At 32.2% G+C, this 22,929-nt stretch overlaps 4 protein-coding genes across 4 annotated transcripts; 2 read left to right on the forward strand and 2 right to left on the reverse strand.

Moving 5' to 3' along the window:
• The first annotated feature begins 395 nt into the window (after nucleotides 1–395).
• On the forward strand, nucleotides 396–4,004 carry LOC110703367 (UDP-glycosyltransferase 82A1-like). The gene is given in 3 exon segments (XM_021881167.1): nucleotides 396–987; nucleotides 3,041–3,232; nucleotides 3,235–4,004. Coding segments are annotated over 3 exon segments (1,386 nt in total). The 5' UTR covers nucleotides 396–494; the 3' UTR covers nucleotides 3,936–4,004.
• Nucleotides 4,005–4,805: 801 nt separating this feature from the next.
• LOC110703369 lies at nucleotides 4,806–7,154 on the reverse strand. Its single transcript, XM_021881169.1, has 3 exons — nucleotides 6,471–7,154; nucleotides 5,403–5,588; nucleotides 4,806–5,268 (listed from the first exon to the last, which is right to left on the reverse strand). The coding sequence occupies exons 1-3, from the start codon at nucleotides 6,933–6,935 to the stop codon at nucleotides 4,987–4,989; spliced, it is 933 nt and encodes a 310-aa protein (XP_021736861.1). The 5' UTR covers nucleotides 6,936–7,154; the 3' UTR covers nucleotides 4,806–4,986.
• Nucleotides 7,155–12,205: 5,051 nt separating this feature from the next.
• LOC110703370 (cysteine-rich repeat secretory protein 60-like) lies at nucleotides 12,206–14,781 on the reverse strand. Its single transcript, XM_021881170.1, has 3 exons — nucleotides 13,876–14,781; nucleotides 12,848–12,967; nucleotides 12,206–12,717 (listed from the first exon to the last, which is right to left on the reverse strand). The coding sequence occupies exons 1-3, from the start codon at nucleotides 14,597–14,599 to the stop codon at nucleotides 12,710–12,712; spliced, it is 852 nt and encodes a 283-aa protein (XP_021736862.1). The 5' UTR covers nucleotides 14,600–14,781; the 3' UTR covers nucleotides 12,206–12,709.
• Nucleotides 14,782–21,555: 6,774 nt separating this feature from the next.
• On the forward strand, nucleotides 21,556–22,735 carry LOC110703372 (dynein light chain 1, cytoplasmic-like). The gene is made up of 2 exons (XM_021881172.1): nucleotides 21,556–22,038; nucleotides 22,299–22,735. Exons 1-2 carry the CDS (start codon nucleotides 21,901–21,903, stop codon nucleotides 22,446–22,448), a joined length of 288 nt encoding a protein of 95 aa, XP_021736864.1. The 5' UTR covers nucleotides 21,556–21,900; the 3' UTR covers nucleotides 22,449–22,735.
• Nucleotides 22,736–22,929: the final 194 nt, after the last annotated feature.

Below are 22,929 nucleotides of genomic sequence, written 5' to 3' on the forward strand. Positions count from 1 at the left end.
TCCATCTAAAAAAAAATAAAAAATTATTGCATATGGGTAGGAGTCTAGTACAGTGGTACATAATTACATATACTGATATACACATTAGCATTAGCTATTAGCTAATCATCTGAATTAAGGGTCATCAACTAACCTAAAAAGGAGTTTACCCTACAACATAAATTATATATCCAATAAATACAATCTCAACCTCAGTTTTCCAGCTTTACTTCCCATCTAACTTCCACAATTCCGTGTGCTTTGCGTCTTTGCAACATCCACACATCTTTTTCACAATATACCCACGTGCCTTTTTACCTTCAATTAATACAACAACTTGCTACATTCTTTTAATTATATTATATTATATTATATTATAAAATTATACTACAAGTATAAGATTTTCATGTTGAAAATCTCTCTAGAATCACCAAAAATCACAAACATTTTAGACCCAAAACCATCCTAAGAAAACCATGTAGTATACATCAAATAAATATATAAATTTTTACAATATGGTTTATGGTGAGCCAAAAAAGAAAATGATCATATTAGTACCATATCCAGCACAAGGGCATGTAACACCCATGCTAAAACTAGCCTCATCATTATCAACCTTCGGGTTTCGACCATTGGTGGTGTTGCCGGAGTTCATACACAGGTTGATTTTCAACAAAATCAACGCCGCCACCAAGGGTGGGATCGTGTGTGTATCGATCCCAGACGGGTTGGATGAGGAGAGTAAGTCTCGCGATTTCTTTAATATTGAGAAAGCAATGGAGGATCACATGCCGCCTTACATGGAGCGTCTAATTCGTAAGACTAGTAATAATAATGGTGGTGAAAATATAGCATGCATGGTTGTTGATCTACTAGCTTCTTGGGCTTTTGATGTTGGGACTAAATGTGGTGTTGCTGTTGCTGGGTTTTGGCCTGCGATGTTGGCTACTTATTCTTTGATATCTTCCATTCCTGAGTTGGTCCAAAGAGGTCTCATCTCCGAGTCAGGTAAATTTTCCGTTTCTTAATACTATGAGTAGTTGTAACACTTTGACTTATTACTGTTACGATAAAGCATATATATAGTTCTTGTTAGGTTTTTCTCATATGAATTTTAAAAGATCCAATGTTTTTGTAAATTAAATACGTGTATTTTATAATTTAAAGTATGCATAAAACAACATCAATGTGTAACTTGTAGTACAGTACTATATAAGAACATGCATGTTATTAGACAGTCTAATTTAAATTAGTAATGCTCAACTTTGATCTAGTGTGACACTGTATTAGTTTTCTTCTTTTTCGATTAATATAGGAGGTTTCATTTGTACAAGTGTACATCAACAGTACTCTAACCAAATCTAACTACAGAGTGCTTAACTACAAACAACACGTTCGAGTAATTACTTTATCATACTCGTTTAAAATTATATTAATAGCCACATAACTATTTATTATAGTACAATTAGTTGACATTCACCCTTGGACGAAAGAAAGATACAATATGTTAATCTCCTTTAAGTTAAGGGCTAAAAGCCTAAAGTAAAGTATACACATGCTAGTAATAATAATACCTGAACTCCTGAAGTATACATGCGAAATTATACAATGAAGGTGAGGAATAACTCAAGTGATTAGAGCTATAGGCCCTGTTTGGTAAATAGGTTAAAGCTGAAGCTGATTATGTTAGCTGATTTTGACTAGCTGATTTTATTAACTGATTTGACTAACTTATTTTATTAGCTGATTGTATAAAAGTGTTTAATAAATAGCTGATAGCTTACAGGTGATTGAATATGTGAAATGACCAATAAACTAATTGTGGGATTAAAGATAGGATTTAAAATTAAATGAGGTTATAAGTGTCATTTCACAATAATTAATGAATAAGCTAATTGAAAAAGCTCCTAAAATGAGCTTTTTCAAAAAGAGCTTATTTAGTGGAATAAACTCTTTCAATAAGCTTACTACCAAACACTTGTTTGACTAGTTAATCAGCTAAAGTTACTCAAATAAGCTAATATACCCCCAATAAACTTACAACCAAACAAGGCCATGGCCCTGTTTGGGAGAAAGCTGAAAGGTGAAGCTGATTGAGTTAGCTGATTTTGACTAGCTGATTTTATTAACTGATTTGACTAACTTATTGTATTAACTGATTATATAAAAGTGTTTGGTAAATAGCTGATAGCTTAAAGGTGATTGAGTATGTGAAATGACCAATAAGCTAATTGTGGGGTAGGTAGTTTAGATAGAATTTTAAATTAAATGAGGTTATAAGTGTCATTTCACAATAATTAATGAATAAGCTAATTGAAAAAGCTCCTAAAATGAGCTTTTTCAAAAAGAGATTATTTAGTGGAATAAGCTCTTTCAATAAGCTTACTACCAAACACTTGTACTAGCTTGTTTGACTAGTCAATCAGCTAAAGTTAGTCAAATAAGCTAATATAACCCCAATAAGCTAACTACCAAACAGGGTCCATATCTAAAATGTTGCTGTCATATCACCATGTTAATACTATTTTTTATTTATTATAAATTCTTAAGTCAATAACTCAACAAGTCAACTTGCGATAAAATACCATGAATCAATCAAACGTATTTGAGTATTTCATATCAAGTGATATTAAAATAATTTCATGTACTTTAATCAACCCATGTTCCTATGCGTGTTTAAGCAGTGTTCCCTCCTCTAATTTCCATTTACAAATGTCCAAAATAAATGTTGATGCTCTTGTTATATGGTAATATTTTTAATTTTAGCTTCGTTAACGTTCTTTGTTTTCTTTTTATTTTTTTTTATTTTTATTTTTAAAATTCACTTCAATATAAAGTGTCATTTTTTTTGTTGAATTCATTGCAATATAAAGGGTTAATGATAATCACTACGGAAAAAATCAAATTTAAAACTCTAATTATCAACTTGACCTCTTGTTCGAGTTGATTCTCTAACCCAGAATTAGAGTTACTCGAGTTTAAATCTCATCCACCCCTCATTTTCAGAGACTTTTCTTAACAAAAATTTGTGTTTACCACATAATGTATTCAAAATTTGTAGGGCTCCCACAATTTCATGGACCAATATCATTTCAACATGACCAACCACTTCTTAAGAGTGAAGATTTACCTTGGTTAATTGGAACTCAAGCTGCAAAAATGGCAAGATTTAAGTTTTGGGCCAAAACCATGGATCGGTCCAGATCTCTCAGGTGGATCCTTGTCAACTCTTTCCCAAACGAGTCACAAAATATATGGGCCAAAACACCAGGCACGGCCCAACCACTTATTCAATCGGCCCATTAGGCAGTAATGAAGTGAGTGAAAGCCCAACTTTTTGGGAAGCAGATGAAAGCTGTTTGGGCTGGCTAGAGCAACAAGAGCCCAACTCAGTGATATACATATCGTTTGGAAGTTGGGTTAGCCCAATTGGCGAAGCAAAGGTGAGAAATTTGGCCCTAGCATTGGAAGAGCTAAGAAGCCCATTTGTTTGGGTTCTTGGGCCTGAATGGAGAGATGGGCTGCCCAAAGGGTACATAGAAAGATATCAAAGATTAGGTGACCAAGGGAAGATAGTTGCATGGGCACCACAAGTTGAAGTATTGCAACAAAAGGCAGTTGGGTGTTACATCACACATTGTGGATGGAATTCTACTATGGAGGCTATACAATGTAAGAAATGCCTCTTGTGTTTTCCGGTGGCCGGCGATCAATCCTTGAATTGCGAATACATCGTGAATGTGTGGAAAATCGGGGTTAAGATGAATGGGTTTAGTGTAAAGGATGTCTGTGACGGTGTTAAAAGGGTGATGCAAGATCGAGAGATGAAGAAGAGAATCGAGGCTTTGAACATGAGGGTCATGGGGGAGAAGGCAAGCTTGGAAGTTAAAGATAATTTGTTAGGATTCGTGAAAGATATTAAGAGACCGTTTAATGCATTACAATTTAATATATGAAGAATCATACTATAAGGAAAGCTTGTGAAGTTTGTGAACTATATTACCTTTCACTTGTTAACTTTGTGAATAAACTATCTTTAATTATTTAATATATATATATATATTTTGTAAACTATGGATTATAGCTTTTGTTTTGTTTTGTTTAACACTACTTAATAAAAATCTTGACCTACAACTCATTATGATTCCAATCACACACCATTGGCTTCCAATTGCTTAATTCACTTTAAAATTAAATGAATTAGAAATCAATTCAACAATTAAATATCAATCATAAAAATGTGTGATTTGGAGTTTAAGTATATACATTTGAAATATTCCAAATTACTTCGTTATTTACTTATTTTGTATATGTGTATCAATTTTTTTTTCATCTTTGGATAATGCACCTTATCAAGGAGTGGTCAGGAAGAAAGACTATCAAAGAACCTCCAAATATGTACACTTAATGCTCTATAATCAAGGGTGTAGATGTGTAGGCATTCAAACCAAATTCTAAGTATCTAGTGGTTATGATAATTATGTTTGTGATGGTTACTCTTATAAATTAGCTATACTCTCTCTGTTTTTTATTTAATAATTTTTTCACAAACAATATCACACCTTGACAATGTCTTATGTAAATCTTCACCAGCATAAAAGCATTATCTTTGTGATAGGAGGCTAGAGTAGTTGGCTAATTCTTCGACTTTCAGGTATGAGGGTAGGGGTTAAATCTCACCAAACTCATTTTAGGAGGGATTTCCCTTAAATTCATCTTTTTTAGGATGGACCTTCTCCTTACCATAAAATAAAAAAATAAATAAAAAAGCATAATATTTTTTTTTTAAAAAATTATTCATCTACCAATCATATAACAAAGGGTCATAAATTAAAGAAGTTGTAATCTAAATTAGAAAAGAAAAGAAATGCAATATAAAAGTTAACTTTTGAATACACAAGACATCTAGCTAGTTATCTACAAGTATCACTACATACACTTCCCAAAACTAAGATAACAATAACAAATTAACAACTCTTGCATCACCCAAATTAAGTATTTATTTTATCAAAAGTATGAACAAGTATTCTTCCTAAATTTGATAGGCTTGGTGCTTAGATAATCGACCGTAATGTTACAGGATACGTGCAAACGATGCTTCGTTTTCACTAGCTTCCCAACGACATATCCTCGAGAATGGATCTCCGTTTCGAGAATGAACGGAACCTGGCCACCGTGCTCGTTAGAGACATCTACACTTGATCCAGCACCATACAACGGTACCTTGTCTCCGTATACTGTAATTGAAGTAGTCCTTCGACTCTTTCTAGGCTGATAATGTTTCAGTAACTGTAATGATCACAAGTATTATTATAATTGTCGTTTTTTCTACATAGTAGGCTACATTTCTTTATCAGGTATAAATTTGAATTTACTATAATGGTAAAAATTAGTACTGAGATATGTAGAAACAGAATACTGACCTGACCAGTAGCAACTGTAATCTCCGAGTAGAGAAGAGCAATGGGGGTTGAGCTAACATGGATGCCGAAAAATGTAGCAGGATTGTGTATGCCTAGCTTCAGTGAGCCATTGAATGTCATTACTCTTGTTGGTACACCGGAGAAATCCGTTGCCTCCGACACAGAGAAGTAGTGTACTGATAAGCTCTGCCAAGAAGCCAAGCCAAGCCAAATTTCTAAGAACAAATTTAACAAGTTGGTTTTGTTTAATTTGTTTTAATGTGTATTGTACACTTAACAAATATTATACTAATTACGGAGTAATTATATGTAATGATTTTTATTTTAAGGTATAGTGACGGTGGTCTAAACAAAAATTGACTACTAAATCAATATCAATTGTAACTTGTTACTCTCAATCACCTTTTTCTTATCTCTTAGTGTTTTATGAGTTAAATGAGACAACAGACAAGTAAAATGAGACAGATATGTATAAAACGTTTGTAAATAATGATTCTTTTTCTTTTATTTTGAATTTTATAATGAGTTTATCACACTTTTCCCCTGTTTTCTTGTGCCAACAAGGAGTTTAATGATTGTCCATAGATTTATTTCATTTATAACACAGTAATCTCCTGGCACATGACCAATAATGAGATTTAATTCATAAGCTAATTGAAGAAATTAATAAAAGCAACTTAAACCCACAATATCCTAACCACTCTTAACGACCATGTTTAAGTTATTTTGATCAACTAATTATCCTTTTACATTTTAATCTCTTTTAAAAACCGTTTTCGAAAGAATGTGTTTTGAAACAAAAAGAAACTCAATAGTTTAACTCAAAGTCTACCAAAGAAGTAATAATTAATAACCATCTTATAATTACTTAATTAGTTAACAACCTAATAAAGTATACACTAAACCAAAATTAAGCTAGTGGATAATATTGAGATTAATAAATTAACAAAAACAAATAACCAAACAATTGTCCTTTGCTAACAACAAAAAACTAATTAACATAGTACTTATCAATATATGAGCAAGACAATTAGTAATAAAAGACAAGAAAAATAAATAAGTTATTACCTTCAAAGTGACTTGAGTTTTAAAAGGTCTACTAGCACCCCAAATGATCAAGCAAAACAAAGTAAACAACACAACAAAACTAAACACCGCAATTAAGGCTTGAACCCTTCTTGACAACCCTTTCTCATCAACACCATCATAGTGACCTTCTTCAAGAATTACATTACACTCAGGCCAACCTTTCTCATTCCTCCTTCGGCTCCCTTTTCGCCCCGAGGAAGACCGAAACACACCCGAAAACCGGCTTGCGGATGAGTTCCTTGAGTGCCTACCCATGGAAGGATGTGAAGGGGACTCCATAGGACTATTGTACATAGGTGTTGCTTGTAATGAAGCTGACTTGTTGTCTCCATCATGTGAGTCTCTTGATGGACTTTGTACATAGTATATTGGTCTTTTTGGTGATCTTGAAGGTGATGATGGTGCTGAACTTGTTAAATCTGACTCTGATTTTGTGTGTATCATCCTTGTATTTTGGAGATAAATATGAGAGTTGATTAAAAAAAAAAACAGGGGAATTTAATAAGAAAGGAGGGGGAGTTTTTATTTTTGTTAGAGTGAGGGACCAATAATAAGTGAAGCAAGTGGTGTTAGTCGTGTTTTATATACTTTTTTCGTTATAGCCATTCGTACAAGATTTTATGCAAGTGAAAAATTACAAAGAATTAAAATAAATGAGTGACCGTGTGGCCCAACTAAGGAGAAAAGATTTAGAGAAAATTTATTAAACATGAAAATAGGGTAAGTAAATTCGTAGCCCTATATAGAAAATTTAAGAGTAAATTAAGAGGAAGGGAATTTTAAAAATAAATGGATGAGTGACTATGTGAGTATGTGGCCTAGATTAATAAGAAAAAAGGTGGTCAATTGACCAGATTGGTAAATAAAAAAGACCCTTAGTGACAAATTGGTAAAAAAACTTATTCCGGCGACAATTTGATAAAAAAAAGCTAACTATATGCTACAATTTGGTAAAAAAAATAAACTCCGGCGACATTTAGCCCAAAAAATCTTATTATTGTCGACAAACTCTTTAAAAATCTTAATTTAATTTGTGTTTTGTGTTTTTAAATTTATTTTTCCCATTTAAGATTTAGAATTACTATGCCATCCCCTTTTTATTTTGCTAAATCCCAATACCAATTTTTTTAACCCCTTTTTAAAAGAATTTCGTTAATAAGGGGTATGAAACTTAAGTGAAATTGATACTTCAACATTTTTTTTTCTTGAAATTGTTATTTCCATTAAAAGGGTTGATAAAAAAACATGAAAAACGAACTAAAATAAGCATTCGCGAGTATTTTGTCGGAAATTTTTGTATTTTTTGGATTAATTGTCGCCTAAGATTGTTTTATTTACCAAATTGTCGCTTAGGGTTATTTTTTTTACCAAATTATCGTCAGATTTATTTTTTTACCAAATTGTCGCTAAGGGTCTTTTTTTATTTACCAATCTGGTCAATTGGCCGAAAAAGGTACAAGTATATGTAAATTGAAAACCTTATATGGAAAAGTTACTAGTAAAATGAGACAAACGGAATAAAATAAGCATTTACAAATAATAAAAATTGAAAGATGGCCAACAGAAAAATATGCTGTAGTAGGTGACAAGGGATACAACAGTATAAGGATTAAAGAGTGAGGACTAGACTATATATACCTCAAAATTACTACCACTAATATTATAGTGCAAGTGCAAGTGCAACTGCCTTTAACTTGTGTGGATATGTTCGATTGTAGGGCTAAAAGTGTCGGCAACCGACGAATTTCTACCAAATTATGATAGAGATCAAATTAGAATCTCTTTTTCAAAAACTAGACAATGTAAGGTTATGTTGAATTATTAGAGATTATAATTAGCATGTCATTGCGATGGGGATTTCCATATACCTTAAATTAGTTTTCGAGACTCCACAATTTTTTTAGGTTAGATAGCATAAATGACACGAGATTTGACATAATTTTTATGAAATTTTGTCAACAACTACCAAATAAAGCACGTGTTTTGAAAGCAACTGCATATTAAAAGCTTTTTTTAAAAGAACTACCACAAAGTTGTAAGAAGTTTAAGTAGCACTACCACTCTAACAATTTTGGTTAGAATTTTCGACATTTGAGTCTCACTTTTTATGACTTTTTACCTTTATAAAGGGTAATCTAGTCAATTTAGATGGTGATTATATGAGGAAAAGGTACAAAGTGGAACCCACATGCCGAATATTCTAGTTAGAATTATTAGAGTGGTAGTGCTACTTAAACTTTTTACAATTTTGTGGTAGTTTTTTTTTAAAAAAACACGCGCTTTAATTGGTAGTTCTCGACAAAATTTCCTAATTTTTATTGCTGGTAGGTGTATAATGTCTATTCCTTTTGCAATGTTGACTTAGATCGAAACATTTTTCATAATAATATTTAAAGCACTAGTTGAACACTAGCTAGTAAACACTCAATAATCTAAAGAAGACAACACCTAATGACCTTTTTTTAGAATTTTAACCTGGAAGGTTGGAATATTATGAGTTATAAAATGAATGCATAATTGAATTGGTGAACTATATCCCTATTGTTACATCACCATTGTAACTAATTAGGGTGTAGGAGTACATATATATAATGCAATAAGGAACACAAATTATTTTGTCAATATTGTCTCCATCATTCATTGATGAGTGTATTTTATTTTTATGTAATGAAAAAAAATATATAATAACTTAATGTTATTGACGTTTATGGTTCATGTCCTTAGCGGTTTATCTTTTAAGGTTATGATAAATACTACAAATATATAAAACAAGTTAAACAACCCATGATTGGTATATGTCAATATATCCTAGATAAATGAAAGAAAGCTAAATAATTGTATGATTAGGATATGAATGCGATTAAGCAAACTTAGACAAATAATGAAATCCTTTTGAAAGTAATTGATGAAAAATTATGATAATGATATGAATTGGACTATAATTCCTCAGGATTTCATTTTTTCAATATAAGTCTATTTGATGGAGCATCAAATTCGAAAAATATTGAAACTTGAAATATCTTGAGTCTTGAATGAAGGTCATACCTTAAAATCAAATCCTTAATCATGTATGGGAAAAATATTGCTTACTAGTACATATCTTCATTTTCAATTGTAACATTTAAATTTGGAGCAAATACAAGTTTATCTGTCAGATAAACGAATTTTTGTAAATCTGATGACGTTTTTGTAAATATATTGAAATAACGTGGTCATTTATTCAGTGCTTTTGGTGAGTTGTTCGATCATTGTTTGCAACTTGCTTTTACGGTTTGCTGAGGAAGTTACACATGTACGTACCCCTTAACTAGTACATGAAAAGACACATGTACCCTTCCATTGATACTTGAAAAGACGATTAATTTGTTTATCTGGGGAATTAACTGGGTATAGCTCTTAAATTTGAAATTATCTATTACTTTGTATTTTTTTTAGGTAAGAATAAAAGGTTTTTGAGGGGAGAGGTAAATAAATCCGATCTCTTGGATAAGTTCCATAAGATTTAATATGGGAAATTCCCTGTTTCTCATGGTGAGAAACGAAATTTATTTCTCATGGGGGCATTTTCGTAAATAAATCAACAACTTTTTCATTATTGTGGGCTTCACAATTGAATAAAGTTGAATAAAATTGTTGGTTTATTTACAAAAATGCCATGTGAAAAATAAAATTTGTTTCTTACCATGAGAAATTGGGAAATCCTCATTTAATCTTTAGACATAAATTTTAGGTGGATAACATTTGCAAGATACTACTTCTCTAACCCCCCTCCCCCTCAATCTAAAACAATATACCAATTTATGTAACACTTTTTATGATAAAAAAAAGTACAAAGTACTAAAGAATGGAAGAACTAAATTTATGTAACACTTTTTATGATAAAAATAAAGTGCGAAGTATTAAAGAATGGAAGAACTAGATGCAACTCCAAAATAGTGGACTGTAAAGCAAGAAAGCTCTCCAAAGACTTCCTTACCTACCAATAATAGAAATCAAGAAATGAGTACAAAACCAAAAGAAAAGTGAATACGACAAAGTATTAATACACTATACACCTTTTAATTATAATAGCCAGCCAATAACATTGGCCCACATTGGATTAAGACTAAACACCTTTCGTTGTCCAAATTATTAGTGGAATAGTGGTAGTTACTATTACAGTTATCCGTTTACCCCATCTCATGGATCGATATCATAGCCCAAATATACAGTGGTCACTCTTAAGCGGGCCTATAGTTTAATATTGGGCTAAGTTTGGGCCTAAAAGGACTTGGTCTTTCATTCATTTTTAGTGGACACTTCGGTTATAGTGTAAGCTTATAATAATGCTAAATTCTTCATCCGTTGTATTTTAGTATTCTCACATTTCTTATTTTCATGTTTGCCAAATTGTCAATATATGAATTTACAAAACTAATATCTTTAATATCAATAAGACAAAGTTAAAATATGACTATATTGAAAATAATATATATTATGATGAATATTACACACGACTATGTTTATTTTGCAACTCTAAAAGTCACTGAAACCATTTAGAAAATATTTAATGGTTTTTTGTTTTTTTTTTTTTTTTTTTTTTTTTTTTTTTTTTTTTAATTTAATGGGTAAGATGCTTATTTTGTCATGCACTCCTAAACTTATTTGTAGCCTGAGTACATATATATAGCATTACATTATCAAAAAATAATACACTCCTCTCATGAATATTTTATTTAGGTCGAATTTAATCGAAACCTAGATATTTAGATGGAGGTTGAGCTTTGATCTCTGCATAAATCAGCTCCAATCTAAATTTGATTTATGCAAGGTAAACTATCAACCAGCAAAGTGTCACAAATTAGGGTTTCTTCTTCTTTTCCCTCTTTTTTTTTTTTTTTTTTTTTTTTTTTTTTTTTTTTTTTTTTTTTTGGTAAAGGATGTCTAGAAAGGTTGTTTGATGATTAGATCATGCCTCATTCATTATGAGAGGAATATGGGACTATCATGTCTATCAATATTCTCGCTCAAAGATAGTGCATAATCTTTCTTCATGAGGATTCCATATGCGTTGCATAATTGTTGCATCTCGATATAGGACATACAATACCCCTAATTTATAAAAGTACAATACAACCTTAATTAGCTTATTTCTGTCTAACAAAAGGGATACGAAGTGATATATCATTGTCTTCGTACAAGCTGCATGCTCTAAAGCTTAGCACGATTTGGTAATATGTCCAATATGATCAGTTTTCTAATTAAGCTAAGCTACATTCGATTGGGTTTGGGATTGGTTTGGTTAGTTCAAGTTCTGTTCAATTCAGTCTATTCCGAATGGTTTATATTATGATACTTGAATAGGCGAGTAAGTCTTAAACATTATCATGCTCAATTTATCATTTATGTAAATTTTTCATTTGATTCAAACTAAGTTATAATTCCCCATCAATATATATTTTTAATTTCATACTAATCTCATATATAAATTACTGTAAAATTAAACCATTTTTTTCAACCAGCTAGTCTAAACATTCAATTAAATCATTCGGTCAAACCAGTCAATATAGTTTATTATTAACAACTAATTACCAAACAATGACTTTTATCCATCTTTACTCTTTTTTAATTTTACTTACCCTACTTTCATAAATGTCATCTTTATCTTACAGTCTAACACATCAACCACTTGCTTGAACACTCATATATGGCTAACAGTAAAATGGCCGGTGTTAAATATCACACATAAATAGTTTAAAGAACGAACGATGTAGTAAAATTTCTCGGAATCCAATGCATAAAGATAACAACATAACTTCCATGCAACTTTAAGGAAATGCATGTGGCATATCTTAACATCAGACAATGCAACTTTAATACTACAAAAAATTAAAACTTTGACAAAAGTGTGTTAAGTTTGTGGATTCCTCTTGCCTTTTTTTTTTGCATGAATATGCAGAGTCATGTACACAGATCCATCCTCTTTTTTTGCTTTAATTTCTTCCTTTATAAAAGCTTTGCTTGATGAAAGAATACAATATTATCTATAAAAATATTTATATATAGAGTAAAAAGCAACATTAACATTAGTAGAGTAATAATAATGTCATATTTAAAGAGAAGCAAGAATGGATGGAAAGTAGACATTATGTAGAGAAAAAAAAAAAGATGAGAAGGGTTGGTGTATGTAAAAGTAGCCATTTTCTTTTTGGATGTAAAGTCGATGATAATTTAACCATTTATTTACCTGCGAAAGAGAAAGAAGTATGATTAATCATAATGTGAAAAAGTTATTTATCACGTAAATTATGTAATTTTAACGTATAACATGACAACTAAATCCGAATATAAGTAGTGTAAAGGAGTTTATAGCTTACTACTTCCAGCGAAAACTCGGCAAATGAAAGTGAGAAATATGATGACAATCACAATTGCAGCTAGTAGTCCAATTACCAGTGCAAAATTTTTCACTCCCCTATTTTTGTCATCGGTTCCTCCTACAAAGAAAAAAAAGGAAAATAAAGATAAATGAGTAAGTCAAATTTACAAAGTAATGTTACAATGATATGGATCCTAGTCATTAGTCACCACAAAGAAATTAAATTAATCAAAGTCTAAAGTAAAACACAACAATATAACATTACATTCACATGTATACGAAGTACTATATGGTGATCTTTACTGATTATTTATTGATTGTACTACGTATTAAGTTAATTATGGTCCAAGACTCCAAGCTTCCAACTATGGAAATGGACATTTTCAAAAAGTAACTTCACATATACATAGAATTTTATTGTCCAATGACTTGCTTTAATTAGAGTATATTCATAATATGAATTATTTAGCAAAAACTTGCCTTTTTTTTAATTTTACTTTAGGCTACATTTTTAAAAGTTAGATTTTTTTTGGTGTATATAGAGCTATGTCAAATAATATAGGTACATGAAATATACATGATGATAAATATTTAACTGGCCTATGGTATCAACGTTCAATACATAAACCAATAAAATTAGGTGGCATCATTCACTAAAAGGACATGTTAAACATCTAAAATTCTAATACTCCACATATATTGATATATACACTATATATAATACTCCGTAATATATATATAAGCTTATCGATTATATAGAGTAGAAAAAATAGTATTGACGATTTATCAGTTACAATAGCAAAACCAAAACTTTGTTAAGTTTAGATAAAAGTATTCATATTGTCATTACAACTATAAGTAACATACAATTGTTTAAATGTCAAGCATATTACCAAGAACAAAAGTAATGAATTCGTGTTGCACTAGATACGAAAAAAGAACAGAGAGAGTATCGATTAAATCATTTTATGAAAGAAGTGATTAGATAATAATTTGTGTGTATATATATTATATAGAAAAACTTACCAATACCATTATTATTGAAATATCCACGACCACCTCCAATAGTATACCTAACGTAACATTTTTCCAAATACATATCACCATTACCACTCGTAGCACATTCCGTCTTTACTTGATCAACACTCTCTTTCAAGCAATCTTGACATTGTCCTTCACTCAAATCCCCTACACACTGCGCAATCATTGCCACATCCTTCGACCCGCCGGCTCGATAAAACCCTCCTCCGTTCCCCACCACCCCTTCCAACACCGCGTCACGGTTCGCAATCTTATCTTGGTTCCCCGTAGGTTGTCCACACTTTTTCATCACCACGGTCTTATCCTCGGCCCCGATGAAGGTGTCGTTGTCGTACTTAACGTAGCACCCTTGGAGTTGGATGGCCCCGCCGCATGACCCGGGGCATAAGGCTCCTAGACGGCTAACCGAGTTGGCTACGCACGTGGCGCAGTCCGGCATGGAGAGGTCGCCACGGCATTGGTAGAGGCCGTAGACGACCTCGTGCGTGGAGGTACCGGCGATGGCGAAGTGGTTGTAGGCCATGTAGGTGGCTGAGTTGACTAGGGAGGTGAGGAGGGAGTTGAGGTTTGAGGTGTAGGCGACGTCGGAGGAGGAGTACTTGAGTTGGGAGCAGCCGCCGTAGACGAAGGAGTTGAGGGTGGAGGAGTCGGAGGCGGTGGCGAGGGAGAGGAGGAGTAAGAGAGGGAGTAATGGAAGTGAAGTTGCCATGTGATAATAATGCAAGGGTTTGAGCTTTGGGAGGAAAAGGGAAAGAAAATGATGTAGAAAATGAAGTTGGTAGTGTTGTGGAAGCTTACATTAGCATATATCACTTGCTAGGGTTACTTGTTTTTTTTTTCTAATGTTAAGTTATGCTTCAAAAGTCTATAATGTTAGGGGTATTATTGTAAAACTATATATATATATATATATATATATATATATATATATATATATATAGTATTAGAGTGTGTAGCATTATTATCATTGATATATATACTTCTTACAATCTTACTGTTAGGAATACAGAAAAATATATTATTGTGATATATTTTCCATATACATCTTATAAAAGAATAAATAAAATAAAATGAAATGTAGGTATCATAGGACGTTATAGAATTATCACTAGTAGAAAACAAATAGGCAACCCCCTAATGGCACCGGTTCAGGCCAAACCGGTGCCAAAAACTGGCCTGAAAATGGGCAGGTTTTTAAACAAAGAGAAATGGCACTGGTTCAGCTCAAACCGGTGCCAAAAAAAAAGGGCACCGGTTTGAACCGGTGCCTTTACGAACCGGTTCTTTAATTATAAAAAAAAAAACCGCCCATTTAAAACCCCCCCAAACCCTAAAGTTGCCTGCCCATTCTCTCTCCTCTCCTCTCCTCCTCTTTCCTTCTTGCTCACCATTTCCTTCATTTCTTTATCTTTCTGGATCTCCTCCTCCTTTCTATCACTAGAAGACCAAAAACAAATCGAAAACAACAACAAATCGAAGACCAATAAACCGCCCATTTTAATCAATTTCTTGGTTTTTTTTACCATTAATCGATTTCTGGGTTTTTCGATTTGAATTTTTTTTTTCAATTCCAATTATTTCGATTTCCGGGTGTTTTCGATTTCTGGGTTTCTTTTTCGATTTTTTTTTTCTTTCTATTTCTGTTTTTTTTTTCGATTTCAATTTTGATTGTGTTGTTTTCGATTTTGATTTTGTTTTTTGATTTCAATTTCAATTTCGATTTTGATTTTGTTTTTCAAGTTGCATGCGGTTTTGGGGTTTTATTTTCGTGATTTTTAGGTTTTTTTCCTGGGTTTTTTTTTTTCCATTTCAATTCTCTTTTAATTGGGTTTTTTTTTTCGATTTTCATTTTTTTCCGATTTCTGGGTTTATTTTATTTTTTTTTTCAAGTTTGTTTTAATCAAATTTTTAATCAATTTCGATTTTCATTTTTTTTTCTGATTTCAATTTTTTTTTTCGATTACAATTTTTTTTGTTTTCTGGGTATTTTGAATACTGGGTTTTTTTCGATTTTAATTTTTTTTTTCGATTTCTTATTTTTTTCTGGGTATATTCGAATTTTTCATATTTATTTTTTGGGTTTTTTTTAATCGAATTTAAATTTATTTATTTTCTGGGTTTTTTTTAATCGAATTTAATTTTATTTATTTTCTGGGTTTAATTCTTTTTTAACTGATAGATGTTCTGGGTTTTTTTTTCTTTTCAACTAATTTTCTTTTTTTTTTTTCGATTTTCTGGAATTTTTTTAATTTTTTTCGCAGCTTAATTAAATCATTTTAATCGATTTATTTTGGTTGTTTTAATTGGTACAGGTACATGGATTTAGATCTTAAATTGAAGAATCAAGATGCAAGTATATTGATTTAGATGTTGTATGGGTTTTTTTTATTGTGAAGTTGTAAATTTTTATTTTGATTTATATTGTAATTTTTTTTATATGTTGTAATTTTTTTTTTTTTGATTTATATGTTGTAATTTTTTTATTGATCTATATTGTATTTTTTTTATTATATATATATTGAAAAAATTTGATTATATTGATTGTGATGTGCCATTTATATTTTGTGTTCTCATTCAATTTTAGTTTATTTAATTTTTAAGTTTAAAAAAAAATTAATTTTTTGACACTTTTGGCACCGGTTAATCGGTGCCAAAAGTGGTGAATTAATTTTTTTTTGTAATTTTAATTTCAAGTTTTGGCACCGGTTTGAACCACTTTTTGACACCCCCCACATTGGCACCGGTTCAAACCTGTGCCTTAGGCCGGGTTTGAACCGGTGCCAAATTCATTTTTTCACGTAGTGTATGTCAATTTTTTTTTTTCAATAGATCTCTAGCTAATTTGATTTTGTTTACCCAAGTAATAATTATCCCTATGTTTCATTTAATTTTTAATCTAAAATTTTAGCTCTATACATACATTATTGTCCACATCATTGGATTTTCTTAGGTTCAATAACATGATTTTTACATATGAAAACAATTAAAATTAAAAACTACAAAATAGATTTCATTATCTACCAAAAAAAAAAGGATTCATTTTAATTAGAGAGTATTTTAATTACGGAGTATATGATATATACTTGTACTAGAGTACTAGACATGGTATCAAGTTCACACCAATTCCAAGATTGACTCAACACTTAGCTTAATTATTAAATTGGTCTTAACTAGTTTAAAGTCAAATCACAAACAATAAACATGGTATTTGAATGGGATTTGTAACCGGGTCATAGAATTTGGGTTGTATATTCGGTCTAACTCCCTTTTACTTTAATTTTTTTGGCTGGTATGACTTATCATCATAATTGGCCTACATCATATTCATACATATTCATATTAGTAGCTTTTAGGTGAAAGAGATTCGGTTTGTTCAAATAAAGCTTAAATCCTTATGAAATAAAGGTTCTTCATTTTGAATTTTACAAAAAGCATAGGTAAAGGCTAAAGGGAGAGCACACTATAATGTATATACTCAAATCTCATTGGAAGAAACTTGAAAAAAAAAAGATGCTTAAAGATTAAAGATCATCTGTTGCTCGCTTTATAAAAGTTTATCTAATAAGAATATTATGATTTAATGGCTGCTTTTAGTAATCTGATGAATGATACAGCTTACTTGTTGGACCATTTGTAGAAGGCCCATTAGCCCATAATCTCTAGACTAGCCTTGGACGGACTCGCTATGGATATAGAGCTGTCAAATCAGATGTACAAATCAGACTTGATTTAAATTTGGTCAAGACATATTAGATTTGGCTTATTTTAAGTCAATGAATTCTTGCAAATCAAATATGAAGTATGAGTTAAGTTCTATAATCTATATGGATCATTCTTGGGTTGGATAGCACTAGAATTTGGATCGTCAAATTATATATGATGCTCTCTTCATGTCCGAATATACAAGGGTGATTGAAAACTCGAGCAGCTCAATTCTTGCCCTTTAACGGGTGCAATACACCGTTTAATCCCTTTCCTTGACCCTTCAATAATCTCATTCTTAACTATGTTATATAGACACAAATGCGCTTGAATGAAGATGATGACGGACAATTGACAGCTTAATTGCGATCAAAAGGACGAGCTTTCCCATCCCCATGAGAATCTCGCAAGTAATGATCTACGCCAAAAGGGCAACATGACTAGTTTGATATCACATACTTGCCTACCAAATTGTACAATGTACAAATGAGTGTACTACATCTACACGAATTGTATTAATTTAATAACTAGATATATTTGTATATCTAGTAATGGCTAGAGAGTCTGATAGCTAGGAATGACAACGGGTCCGACTCGGAACGGATTATGCTAAATCCGACTCCGATCCGACAGGAAGTCAAAGGTTAAATCCGACTTCGACATTCGACTCCGACTTCAATATCCGACCTCTGACCCGACTCCGAGTTTTTTTTTTCATTATTCAATATACTTTGAGATGTTGGGCTATTTGGGCCTTTACAACCCACACCCAATGCCACCATGACCCACACAAAAATCCACTATCTATTGGAGTCGGAGTCAGATAATCCGTTAAAGTCGGACATTTGTCGAAGTCGGATTTTTTTCTCGGATTTTTTGTAGGATTTGACTCAGACCCTCCTCCGACTCGGAGTCGGATTATTTTAACGGAGTCGAACTCGGATTATTTTTTCTCGGACTCGGAGCGGAAATCTTTACCTCGGGTCGGGGCGGAGTAGGGCCGGATCCGGACTAGATTGTCATCCCTACTGATAGCTAGATATTTGGATATTATCGGTTTGGGTGCTCGAATAACTTTTTTGGGCTTCTTATAATAACATGGGCAATCAAGTCCATTTGGACTCCGTTACATCAATAAAAATAAGGTCCATAATCAACTCTTTTGTGCTACGCATGACAGCATTGTGATATTAAGGCCAAGTATTCGGCATACAGAGGGGATCAACTAGCCAAGGCCCAAGGCACCAACTATCTCATGTAACTATACGTCTATACTACTCGTATTTGCTATCCCTCAAACCAATTACTTCCGAGAATCAAGGTTGACCTTATGGTTAGAGGCCCTCCTTCCACCCTTGTGCAAGTTGGATCCCTTATTTCCCCCCAACTTGCAAGGGAATTCTCCTTACCTTACAAAAAAAATAAAAAAATAAAAAAATAAATAAATAAAACCAATGACTTCCAAGTACGGAGTATATGTGGTTAGTGGAGGAACCAGAATTTTTTACAATAATATTATCTGGAACCTCTTACAAACAAATTATCTTTGGTAATCTATAATTTGTAAAATTTATTCAGTGGTAACATTAGTTAAGTATTTTAAGGAAAATTAACCATGGTTAATGTTTTAAAAGTGAGGGAAAAGCGAAAAGACTAAACTATCCCTTTTAACAAAAACCCACCACCCACTACTTCCCCTTGCCGCCCCTGCCCGCCCAGCCCTATTCCCCTGCTCCCGGCCGGGCGCGCCCACCAAGATTCCCCTCCCCGACGCCGGCTGAACCCCCTCCCCTTGTCACCGCAACCCTAAACCACCCAATCCCACCCTCATAATCATTTCCTCTCTCTTCCACGACACCGTTAATACCACTAACACCAACACCATCACATAAACCACCATCCGCCCAAAATCTCAAATCTCCTTCCACCAATTCTCAACGCCTTCAGACTTTTGCCGTTGTCAATTGTCTCTTGCAAACTCCGATCTCGCCGTCAATCGTCTCGACAACAAAAATTGGTTTTGTTGGTTTCGATAAGAATTCATGGGTTTCGATAAGGGTTTTCGTGGGTTTTGTGGGGGATATGAGAGGGAAGAAAGGGAAGCATCGCGACAGGGGGAGGGAATCGGCACAGACGGCACCGGACCCAGGGGAGGGAGATATGGGATCGACCGGCGCCGAGGGCACGTGGATTGGGTTTTGGCGGTGGGCTGGGTGGAGTGGTGGGTGATTTATTTTTTTAATTGTTAAAAAAATAAAGGAAAATTTAATTTTTAAGGATATGTTAGTCATTTTGCCTTTAATTAAGTATGGTTAGGTTTATAATTGTAAATTAATCTCATTAATGTCACCACTTAATTAGTAACACAAATAGCCATAGGTGATTACCAAAGATAATTTGATTTTTTGATGTTTAGAAAAATAAAAAACTTAAGAGTACTATTAAGAATTTCCCAAAATTAATATACATTTAGGTGCTGCATATCAATCATAAATGAATGCTTTTTTAATAGAAAAGCTGAAAAGGTAATGTTCTAAATACTAGGTTGTTGGTAAGCTTGAACATAATAATGGACTATGGAGTATGTATTTTATTTAAACAAAATTTACACTTTGACTAATTGTTCAAATAACTTATTATTATTATTTATTTATTTATTTTTATTTTTTTGACAAAGAGGATTCAAATAATGTTGTTAACAATGCATATATAAAATTACAAATAGAATTATTACCAACCAAGCATAAATGAGGTTACTAATGAAGTTGGGGATTCGTAGATGAAACAATGTTGAATGGTGATGAGAGTGAATGTAAATGTAATGGTGTTGGACAGTTGATGTTTATCTGTAAGAGTGATATTAATGGATAAACTCCAAAGCAGGTGGGTGACACACAATTTCAGTTTCCAGGGTTAATCCTAAATTAAAGCATATAAAAATAAAATATTTCATATTCTACTACTCCAACACACACCCATGTCATCATATTACCATCTAATCCAAATTTGGCACGTCAAAATTTTGTACTCCCAACACATTCACACATCATACTAAATATCTATCCCTATTTTTAGTCCCTCTTTCTCACATAGTCATAAATCATACTCCCTCCGACCCAAAAAGAACGATCCATTTGGGTTGATTACGCGGGTATTAAGGAAGTTAAGTAAAAAGAAGTAAAAGTATATTGGAAAAATAGATTTACATGGGGTTTGTAAAAAAATAGAGAGACAAATAAAATAACATGGAAAATCAAATTTTTATATAGGGAAGCTAATTTTGCACAAATATTGTTGCAAATTGGTGGTGTTTTAATGCAAATGGATCATTCTTTTTGGGACAAAGTTTTGGCCAAATGGGTCGTTCTTTTTGGGACGGAGGGATTAATACACAAAATTTAGGATGGCATTTTAGATTTTACACACTTTACCAACCAATATTTCTTGGATAATTTATTCTTTTTGTTCCTTAAAATGTCCATAATAAATTTTCACTTTATTAATTAACAGTGGCAATGTAGATTTGTTATTCAATATGTGAGATGATAAATTTAAGAGTAATTCCAAAGGCTATTCTCATTACAATGAATGAATATGACCTATTTTATTAAAAAAAAAAAACAGGTCAATATTTAAGGAACGAAAAATTACTTAACCTCGTGTTCAACTAGGAAAATGGTACAATGACATAACACATGAGGGGCGATTGTCAATCATAATACAACCAATAGAAAAATTGAGGTGAGTACAAAATAACACCCGAGTATAGATGATTTATTGTAATAATATACTACTCCCTCCATCTCTAAATTACAAATCTAATTTTAGTATTTATTCCCCATATAATAGAGATAAATAGGATTATAATTTAGAGACGGAAAGAGTACGTACAATATTAATGAATACTTAAAAAGTCTAATCAAGGAACATAACACTAAAGAACAGAAAGGGTACCCTCAAAGTTGGGAGGAAAATTATTAATAACACTAAAATGTAAGCAAAGTTTGGAATATGTGCCAGACTTCAATTATGTAATCATAAATACGCAAACAAATGGATCATTTACATTTGGAAGGCTAGAGATGGGCATTTCAGGCTCCCACTTCTCTCTGTATATAAAAAGCCAACCTCTGCTTCTGCTAACTTTCTATATTTTACCACATTTAGCTTTTGAAACTTGAAACTTTGTTTTTTCCTAATAAAAGAAAAAAAATAGTACAATTGAGTTTATCTTTTCTGGGTTTTTAAGATAAGAATCAATAAGATCATATCTCATCTGGGTTTTTGTTTTGGAAAGAAACAGAGAAAATGTTGGAAGGTAAAGCTTTGATAGAGGATACTGATATGCCTTTGAAGATGCAGATCCAAGCTATGGCTTCTGCTTCTCATGCTCTTGATCTTTTTGATGTTTTTGACTACAAATCTATAGCTGCTCATATTAAAAAGGTATTCTACAAAAAAACCCGACTTGAGTTTTCATTTTAATTTTTATCCATTACTCATGTCGGACATAGGTACATGTCAAAGCGTCCGGGCTTGGTGATATAATGAAACAACTTCATGGTTTTGTACAAACAAAGTGTCAAATGTTCATCATGTTAAATCTCACATTGGTGGGGTTCGTGTGTGTTTAATGAAAAGTCCGAGTAACATATAGTATACTAAATATGATTGTTTTCTGATATGTTATGTGCAAAATGTAACAGGATTTTGACAAGAAATATGGAGGAGGATGGCAATGTGTGGTGGGATCAAATTTTGGGTGTTTCTTCACACATTCAAAAGGAAGTTTCATCTACTTCACACTTGAGACACTCAAATTCCTCATCTTCAAAGGGGCTGTTTCTTCTTCTTGACTTATTTTGTAAATAGAAAAGAAAACAATAAAGGGGAAAAGTGCAATTTATTACCCTTTTATTATTCTTATGTTTGTAATGTTTGTTTAATTTTCTAGGCTTTGTTAATGTCATCCCACTTTAAAGTGTAAATGGGTGATTTTCAGTCTTGAGAGCAGATGCAAGGTTAGTTTAGGTATTTTCCTTGCTGTGATTTAAGACAATTTCATCTGCCCTGTTTCACCAGTTTGAAAATATTAATATACTTAGTAGTAGTATTATCATGATGCATTACTACATTATTATAATTATAATCTAATACGAAATACGTAGTACGGAGTAATATTTATTTATCCTATGGAATATAATTTGTCAAATTAAAATAGTCTCACTACTGCATGTCTGCATTAATTGTTTTGATTAGTATACGATAAGATTGTGATTTCTTACAAATATAAGAAATCTAAGCGTATGGGAGTCTTCTTTTTCTAATTTGGATGGT

Source organism: Chenopodium quinoa, unplaced genomic scaffold (assembly GCF_001683475.1).
Source record: "Chenopodium quinoa cultivar QQ74 unplaced genomic scaffold, ASM168347v1, whole genome shotgun sequence".
Taxonomy (NCBI): domain Eukaryota; kingdom Viridiplantae; phylum Streptophyta; class Magnoliopsida; order Caryophyllales; family Amaranthaceae; genus Chenopodium; species Chenopodium quinoa.